The sequence below is a fragment of the Theropithecus gelada genome, chromosome 15, assembly GCF_003255815.1.
Source record: "Theropithecus gelada isolate Dixy chromosome 15, Tgel_1.0, whole genome shotgun sequence".
Lineage (NCBI taxonomy): Eukaryota > Metazoa > Chordata > Mammalia > Primates > Cercopithecidae > Theropithecus > Theropithecus gelada.
The window spans coordinates 2,706,509-2,715,853 of record NC_037683.1 but is presented as its reverse complement, the minus strand read 5'-3'; the positions used below and the strand labels follow the sequence as shown (position 1 = coordinate 2,715,853).

The window sequence follows — 9,345 nt, the reverse complement described above, 5'->3', positions numbered from 1 at the left end:
GTTTTCCACCGTGGACGCGCGGTTTTCCTTCCTGGGTCTTTTCCATGCCTCCCATTTTGCTTCTCATCAGGTTCTTGCCTTTCAGTACCCTCTTGAGCATGTAGAGATATGTAGAATGGGTCTTTAACATCCTGATGTGCTGAGTCCACCGTCACTGTCATTTCTGGATCTGTTTCTATCACTCGATTTTTCTCCTGCTTATGTCTCATACGTTCTTGCTTCATTGCCTGCCTGATAATTGTTAACTGGATGTCATATTTACTTTGTGGATTTCACGTTGTTGGTTTCTTGACGTGGCAGCTGGCCTCCAGGATGGCTTCCCTTGTGTGATGCCTTCCATTGTGTATGGGCTGGACCTCATGACCCACTTCTAATAGCTATGACAAGGAGGAAGGGATGGCGTGTGAATCAGACACAGAGTGTGACATCAGCCCCACTGCTCCTCTTACCGCTTATGGTGGGGAACCGTGTCACAGGCAGCCCCAGGGAGAGGCTCATGTGGCAGGAGCCTGAAATTCCCACTGGCCATTGTGGCCCACCAGTTCCAAGACATTCTCCAGAGCCTGAAGTCCCGGCCCAGAACGTGACCACAGCCTCATTGCAGACCCTGAGCCCGAACCACCCAGCTGGGCCACTCCCCGACTCCTGACCCTCAGAAATCGTTGTTTGAAGCTGTTGTGTTTGGAGACAATTTCTTATGCAGCAAGAAATAACACACTCAATTTTGTTTTTCGTTAAATAACGTTAGACTGTGTGGCTGCAGTTAAATTGTTTTAACATGTTGGATCTTCCCCATACTTGCTTTTAATTGTATTCGGATGGGTTCGGAACAGCCCTTGCTAACCCCACTACCAATGCAGTCTCTTTCTTAGAATTCTGCCTGCTGCCCCGTGTATTCTGAAGGCTTTCTCCTCGGCTGTGTGAGTTCTAAGAGTCACTCAGTTGACCATTTCCAAGGTTTCCTCCCTGCCCCTCTGTGTGTCTCCTGAGCGCTCCGTGCAGCCCCTCTCCGAAGCTTTGCCCAGCAAAGTCGAGTCCCTCCACCTCCCCACACTCTAATACTCTTCTCCTCAGTGTGTGTGGGGTGGGACCCTGCGATCTGTTTGGGTTCGTTTGCCCTGAGCCAGGCCTTGCTGGGGTCACAGAGCTCAGTGCTCGTGTCCGTCTCTCAGGGATCACGATCCTTCGCTGCCTGTTGTCAAATATCCAGAAAGCACTGCTTCCGAAATCTCCTGGGCTTCTAGTTGTTTAAGGTGGATAAATACGACACCTGCTATTGTACATTAGCCAGGAGGGGAGGTTTGCGTTGTGTTGTAGCTTTTGTTTTGAAATAACTATAGATTCATGGGAAGCTGCAAAAATATTACAGAGGGGTCCTGTGTGCCCTTTGCATGCTGTGCATAGCTACAGTCAGACCTCACATAAGTAATGTGCGAAAATTTACATAACCATACGTCATGCAGGACCAGGAAATTGATGTGGATGTGGTCTACAGGTCTTATTCATATTTCACCAGTTTTATATTTGCTTTTGTTTGTTTGTTTGTTTTTGTTTGTTTTGTTTTGTTTTGTTTGTGATGGAGTCTCACTCTGTCGCTCAGACTGGAGTGCAGTGGCCGGATCTCAGCTCACTGCAAGCTCCACCTCCCGGGTTTACGCCATTCTCCTGCCTCAGCCTCCCGAGTAGCTGGGACCACAGGCGCCCGCCACCTCGCCTGGCTAGTTTTTTTTCGCATTTTTTAGTAGAGACGGGGTTTCACCGTGTTAGCCGGGATGGTCTCGATCTCCTGACCTCATGATCCGCCCGTCTAGTTTTATATTTGCTTGTGTGTGTGGTTCTATGCAAGTTTTTACCTGTGTAGATGTGTGTAACCACCGCCACAATCAACATATAGAATGGTTCCATCCCCACAGAGGTCTCTTGTGTTACCCCTTTAGAGACACACCCACTCCCCAGGCCCAGCCCTTGGCAGCCACTAATCAGCTTTCAATTCCTATAATGTCATTTCGAGAATATTGTATGAACAGTCATAGAGTATGCGACCTTTTGGGATTGGCCTTTCTCACTCAGTGTAGTTCCCTTGAACGTCCTCCTGCTGCTGTGGGTATCAGCAGTTCACCCCGTTTTATGGCTGAGTCTCCCATAAGGCGGATGTACTCGTCTGTCTAACCGTTCATTCACGGATGGTGGTTTCCAGTTATTAGCTATTACAGGCAAAGCTGCTGTGGACAATTGTATGCAGGGTTTTCTGTGTCCATTTATCCCGTTTGTCTGGGATAAATGCCCAGGAGTAAAAGTGCCAGGCTGTAGAGTAAGCATATGCTCAGTATTTTGTTGTTGTTGTTGTTTGACACGGAGTCTTTGTCACCCAGGCTAGAGTGCAGTGGCACAATCTCAGCTCACTGCAACCTCCGCCTCCCGGGTTCAAGCAATTCTCCTGCCTCAGCCTCCTGAGTAGCTGGGACTACAGGTGCACGCCACCACACCCAGGTAATTTTTTGTATTTTTAGTAGGGACGGGGTTTTACCATGTTGGCCAAGTTGGTCTCGAACTCCTGACCTCAGGTCATCCACCCACCTTGGCCTCCCAAGGTGTGGGGATTAAAGGCGTGAGCCGCCATGCCTGGCCCAGCATAGGCTTAGTTTTAAAAGAAACTTCCAGCTGGGTGTGGTGGCTCACACTTGTAATCTCAGCACTTTGGGAGGCCAAGGTGGGAGGATCTCTTGAGCCCAGGAGTTCAAGACCAATCTGGCCAACATAGTGAGACCCAGTCTCTATTATTGAAACTTAAAATTTTTTCAATAAAAAATAAAAGCAACTTACAATTTCCAGCATGGCTGTACCATTTTAGAGCCACTTAAAGTATGGATTTCTCAACATTATGAGAGATCTAGTTTCTCTGGTACAGTCCCTACTTTTCTTTTTTTTTTTTTTTTTGAGACGGAGTCTCGCTCTGTCACCCAGGCTGGAGTGCAGTGGCCGGATCTCAGCTCACTGCAAGCTCCGCCTCCCGGGTTCACGCCATTCTCCTGCCTCAGCCTCCCGAGTAGCTGGGACTACAGGCGCCCGCCGCCACGCCCGGCTAAGTTTTTGTATTTTTAGTAGAGACGGGGTTTCACCGTGTTAGCCAGGATGGTCTCGATCTCCTGACCTCGTGATCCGCCCGTCTCGGCCTCCCAAAGTGCTGGGATTACAGGCTTGAGCCACCGCGCCCGGCCAGTCCCTACTTTTCATTGTCACTGTCCTAATAGCTGGGCTGTGATATCTCACTGTGGCTTTGATTGGTGCTCCTTGATAGTCAATGACATTGAGCATCCTTTTAGGTTCTTATTTGCCACCCTAGATCTTCTTTGGGGAGCTGTTCCTTCATGGTTTTTGCCCATTTTCTTTCTTTTTTTTTTTATTTGAGACGGAGTCTCGCTCTGTCACCCAGGCTGGAGTGCAGTGGCTGGATCTCGGCTCACTGCAAGCTCCACCTTCCAGGTTTACGCCATTCTCCTGCCTCAGCCTCCCGAGTAGCTGGGACTACAGGCGCCCGCCACCTCGCCCAGCTAGTTTTTTGTATTTTTTAGTAGAGACGGGGTTTCACTGTGTTAGCCAGGATGGTCTCGACCTCCCGACCTCGTGATCCGCCCTTCTCAGTCTCCCAAAGTGCTGGGATTACAGGCGTGAGCCACCGCGCCCGGCCTGTTTTTGCCCATTTTCCAGGTGAATTTTATTTTTGCTGTTGAGTTTTCAAAGTTCTTTATATCTTCCAGACACCAGTCCTTTGTTGGATATGGAACTTTGAAATGTTTTTCTCCCCATTTGTAGCTTGTCTCTTCATCCTCTTTTTTTTGAGAAGGAGTCTCAGTCTGTCACCCAGGCCGGAGTGCAGTGGCGCGATCCCAGCTCACTGCAGCCTCCGCCTCCTGGGTTCAAGTGATTCTCCTGCCTCAGCCTCCTGAGTAGCTGGGATTACAGGCACGTGCCACCAGGCCTGGCTAATTTTGTATTTTTAGTAAAACGGTGTTTCGCCATGTTGGCCATAGGTGGTCTCGAACTCCTGACCTCAGGTGATCCACCCACCTCGGCCTCCCAGAGTGCTGGGATTACAGATGTGATCCATCACGCCCAGCCGTCTTCATCCTCTTCACAAAGTCTTTCTGGAGTAAGAGTTTCAGATTTTGATGCAGTATGATTTATCAGGTTTTTTTCTTTTGTGGATCTTGCATGTGGTGTCAAGTCTAAGAATTCTTTTCCTAGCCCTAAGTCCTGAAGATTTTCTCGTACGCTTTCTTCTAAAAGTTGTATAGTTTTTTTGTTTTATTTAAACTATGAGTGAATGCGTATGTCAGGTGTGAGGTTTTAGATGGAGGTTCTTTGTTTGCATGGGATCGATTGCACGTGATGAAGTGCTCCAGCACCATTTGTTGCAAAGACTGTGTCCTTTTCTTAGAGGGACTCCTGCTTGCCAGGCCTCTGGTTTAATAAAACATGACCAGAGTGACTCCATCTTAACATGAATAGCTAGACACTCACAAGGCACCTGTAAGGTTATATAATGAGGCTGTGCTGCTCAATACTGACTACAACAATTTCCTGTTTCTCTGCCTAAAGGACACCACCCCCCCATCCAGAGCATGATGTGCCAGGACCTGGGTGGGTCTCACAGCACATGAGCTCAACGTGGGTAACAGGTAGCAGCTATGTCCATGGTTGGGAACCCTGGGGAGCTGACAACTGGCTTCCTGTGGGCTGATTTTTAATTTCTTGGTTTTTTTTTTTTTTTTTTTTTTTTTTTGAGAAGGAGTCTCACTCTATCGCCCAGGCTGGAGTGCAGTGGCGCGATCTCGGCTCACTGCAAGCTCCGCCTCCCGGGGGTCACGCCATTCTCCTGCCTCAGCCTCCCGAGTAGCTGGGACTACAGGCACCCACCACCTCGCCTGGCTAATTTTTTTTGTATTTTTAGTAGAGACGGAGTTTCACCATGTTAGCCAGGATGGTCTCGATCTCCTGACCTCATGATCCGTCCGCCTCAGCCTCCCAAAGTGCTGGGATTACAGACCTGAGCCACCGCACCTGGCCTTCTTGGTTTTTTTTATTTGTTTGTTTGTTTGTTTGCTTTGTGTTTTTGAGACAGGGTCTCATTCTGTCACTCAGGCTGGAATGCAGTGGCGGGATCTCAGCTCACCGCAACTTCCGCCTCCCAGATTCAAGCGATTTTATGCCTCAGCCTCCCGAGTAGCTGGAATTACAGGCACGTGCTTAAATGGTCTGAAAATAGCCACATTCTAAGCTGACCACCAATTATAACTGCAAAACATTTATGCCCAAACGGGGCATCTCCCACCAAGCCTGCAGAGCGTCCCGATGACCTGGGAGTGCAGGAGGCTGTCTTTGCTCACAGATAACGTCCACGAGCAGGCTGAGGCTGAAGGGCGAATGGTCATCCATCACACTAGGAGCCCCTATCTTTAGCAAGTGCATCTGCACGATCCAGGTTTCACTGTAGCCCCTTATAGCTTCTTACGAGCAGACACACTCACAGAGGACGGGCGTCCCTCCTCCTGCTCGCTGAGGTTGCCCGGCTCTGGCACGGAGTTCATTTCCTATTAACTTGTTTTCACTGTGCTTTGTGAGTCACCTTGAATTCCTTCCTGTGTGAGAGCCAAGAACCCATTCTTGGGGTCTGCACCAGGACCCTCTTTTCCGACAGCACTTCCCCCACGCACTGTTCTTGCAGCTTTGTTAAAGGTCTGTTGTTGTAGGTGTGTGGGTCCGTGTTTGGGTTTTTCTATTTCTCATTGATCTATGTGCCCATTTCTCTGCCAATACCACACTCTCTTGGTTACTACTGATAATAGTGCTTGTCAACTTGGGTAGACTAACTCTTTATACTTTATTCTTCTTCAAAATGGCTTTAGCTATTGTAGCTCCTTTGCCCTGACATACAGATTTTGGAAAAAAATTGTCTGTATATCTATATACGGTGGGGTGCGGTGGCTCATGCCTGTAATGCCAGCACTTTGGGAGGCCGAGGTGAGCAGATCACTTGAGGTCAGCAGTTTGAGACCAACCTGGCCAACATAGTGAAACCCCCTCTCTACTAAAAATACAAAAATTAACCAGGTGTGGTGGTGGGAGCCTATCATCCCAGCTAATCGGGGGGCTGAGACAGCAGAATCACTTGAACCTGGGAGGCAGAGGTTGCAGTGAGTTAAGATTGTGCCACTGCACTCCAGGCTGGGCAACAGAGCAAGACTGTGCCTCAAAATAAATAAATAAATAAATAAATATAATATATAATATATAATATATAAATTATATATAATATATAAATTATATATAATATGTTATATATAAAATATATAAAATATATATTATATATGTGTGTGTGTGTGAGACACACATATATCTATATCTATCTACAAAATAGCTATCTGTCTACAAAATATCTTCCTGATAATTTCATAGGAATTGCACTAAATCTCTAGGTTGAGTTGGGGAGAGCTAACATCTTTGCTGTGTTGAACCTTCCAGCCCATGCACATCGTGCCTGTCCATTTCCTTAGGTCTTTGATTTCCTTCATTGGGTTCAGAGTTTAAGTCCTGTCCATCTTTGCTGAGATTTGTGCCTCCATGCTATATGTGTGATTACAAATCCTGAATTTCCAGTTTTGTACTCCTTGACACTGTGGGAACACGATGGATTTTTGTGCGATTGACCTTGCTGACCTCGCTCGGTTCTAGGAGAGGTTTTGTAGAGTTCTTGCAATTTTGTATCCGGGCAACGATGTCATATGCGAATAGGGACAGGTATACCTCCCCCTTCCCAATCTGCGTGCCTTTAGTTACCATTTCTTGCCTAGCTGCCCTGGCTGGAATGACCTGCTCTGACGGATGGGAGAGAGGGAGTGGACACCCGTGTCTTGCCTCAGGACTCAGGTGCTCTCCAGGAGTGAGATACAGGCTCGATTGTAAGTTATAAAGTGATGCTTCCTTGTGGGAAAAAGCGCTTCCAATATAGACTGTGGGACAAAGTCTGAAAGTCCACTGCCTCTGTTTCCACCCCGTCTTGCCTGTGAGTCAGAGAGAAACAGTGCTAGCATGCACTGTGCACCTGTCCAGAGGCTGGCTGTTTGAGGGGCACAGGTGTGCACGCCTGGGGATGGCTAAGTGGAAGGTACAGGTCAGGATTATGATCGTGCAGACAGCCACCCACTGGCATGACGTCTGTGGCATCCTGGGGCGGCCATGGGGCTCTCAGGCCCTCTGCCTGCCCCACAGGCCATACTCCTGCCCTGGGCACAGCTATCTTCAGTGCTGGCCTCTGACCCGACATAGCCCCGTCCTAGAAGGTGCTCCCATCACTGGCTGCCAGCCTGGACCCGACCCAGGCCCCTCCCACCTGAGGCCCTGCCAGGAACTGCCCAGCCCAGACACAGAGGAGGTTCCCAGGTGGACATAGGGAAGAGCCTCCCATTGTCCCAGTGGAGGAAGCTGCCCCACGGGCTGAGGATGAGTCACGGGTTCGAGGAATCACATGGCTGTGGGCAGGGCTTTTGTCTGCCCTCCTCCTACATAAGGCCCCCCAAGCCCACACTGCCTCAGCATCCCTCTCGCTCAAGAGCTCAGAGCCACTCAAAGCTGCAGCCATGCCATGCCTCCTGCTCACCCTGGGCGTGGCCCTGGTCTGTAGTGTCCAGGCCACAGACATCCCCCAGACCAAGCAGAACCTGGAGCTCCCAAAGGTTTGAGGCTGGGGGAGCGGGCGCTTTACCGTGGGAAGCCTGGGGTGGGTGGGAGCTGCGGGCAGGCGGGAAGCCCAGAGTCTCAGAAACCTACAGGAGGCTCAGAATGGATGCCCTGACATCAGGAACCCCTCAGCTCTGCTCTCCATCTTTAGGGTGGCCTCTCTGGTTTCCCAGCATCCTAGGTGACTCATTATTTGGGCTTTGGAACACTCCTGAGTTAACACACACTGGTGAATTTCCATAGCCCAGTGTCTGGTAGACAACAGACCACCATCCAGTGCTCACTGTACCCATCCCAGTTAGACTCCACCCCGCCTGCACCGGTTGCCACGAGAGCCATGGTTGGGGGGAACCCCGTGCAGCCCAAGGCCCCCTCAGTTGGCAGGGACTTGGCACTCCATGGCCATGGCCACCAACAACATCTCCCTCACGGTGACGGTGAAGTCTGCTCTGAGGGTCCACGTCATCTCGCTGTGGCCCACCCCCGAGGACCACCTGGAGATCGTTCTGCACAGATGGTGGGTTCCTAGTCATTGGGACTGGGGCTAGGTGGGGGCTCAGTCTTCCCCCGCAGGGGTCCAGGACTGGGTGGGGTGAGCGGAGCTGGACTCAGCCCCAGGCATTTTCTGACGCCAGGGGCTTCACTGTGGCCCCTGCATGAGGATGGGGTGGAAAACCCGGGCTCCAGATGTTCCCTGTCCCCTTGGAGCCCCTGCCCCAGGCTCTGGGCCAACAGCCAACCACACAGTGCAGCCCCAGGTCAGACTGAGGAGAAGGTCGGGCGGCTGTGGGCTGCGGTGCTCCTGGGACCCGGGGAAGTTCCTGTGGTGACCTGATTTTAGGGGTGACAGTGAGGGCAACTCCAATTCAAGTGGCCACTCATTCTATTGTCACCACCTTGCAGGGAGAACAACAGCTGTGTTGAGAAGAAGGTCCTTGGAGAGAAGACTGAGAATCCGAAGAAGTTCAAGATCAACTGTGAGCATCCCCAGGCCCCAAGCGCTGGCTCAGTGCCAGCAGGCTGGCCACGCTCTCCCAGAGGCGGCTGGGGGAGAAGGGAGTGGGGCCTGGCCTGTGCCAACTCTCTCTGCTTCAGGGAGTCAGAATGTTTGCTCCAGTCAACCCGATACTGACCCCAAAGGCATATTTTACCTGGAGGGCGGGGGATGCACTAATTCTTGGCATGACAGTGGCTGGACGTGGGTCTGCACTGTGCCCAGGCACGGGCGACAGCCGCTTTGTGTGCACTGTTCACTCCGGCCTCACAACAGGCCAGGGAGGCTGCAGGCAAGCAGATGGGCAGGTGAGAAGGTGGGCAGGTGGGCAGGTGGGTAGGTGGGCAGGTGGGCAGGTGGGTAGGCAGGCAGGTGAGAAGGTGGGCAGGTGGGCAGGTGAGAAGGTGGGCAGGTGAGAAGGTGGGCAGGTGGGCAGGTGAGAAGGTGGGCAGGTGGGTAGGCGGGCAGGTGAGAAGGTGGGTAGGTGGGCAGGTGAGAAGGTGGGCAGGTGGGCAGGTGGGTAGGCGGGCAGGTGGGCAGGCGGGCAGGTGGGTAGGCAGGCATGTGAGAAGGTGGGCAGGTAGGCAGCTGGGCAGGTGAGAAGGTGGGCAGGT

General features: G+C 51.2%; 1 protein-coding gene across 4 annotated transcripts in view; it reads left to right on the top strand.

Annotated features, from left to right (window-relative positions):
* The first annotated feature begins 7,597 nt into the window (after positions 1–7,597).
* The window catches only part of LOC112608167 (glycodelin-like), a 4,406-nt gene continuing 2,658 nt past the window's right edge, over positions 7,598–9,345 (top strand). For 2 of the 4 annotated variants that reach the window (XM_025359903.1, XM_025359902.1), the window contains exons 1-3: positions 7,615–7,733; positions 8,115–8,254; positions 8,641–8,714. In XM_025359903.1, coding sequence (XP_025215688.1) covers positions 7,638–7,733; positions 8,115–8,254; positions 8,641–8,714 — 310 coding nt within the window. In that variant the 5' untranslated portion in view covers positions 7,615–7,637. Of the gene's footprint in view, positions 7,734–8,114; positions 8,255–8,640; positions 8,919–9,345 lie in introns of those variants that run through there. The other 2 variants (XM_025359900.1, XM_025359901.1) reach the window with 2 other exon arrangements.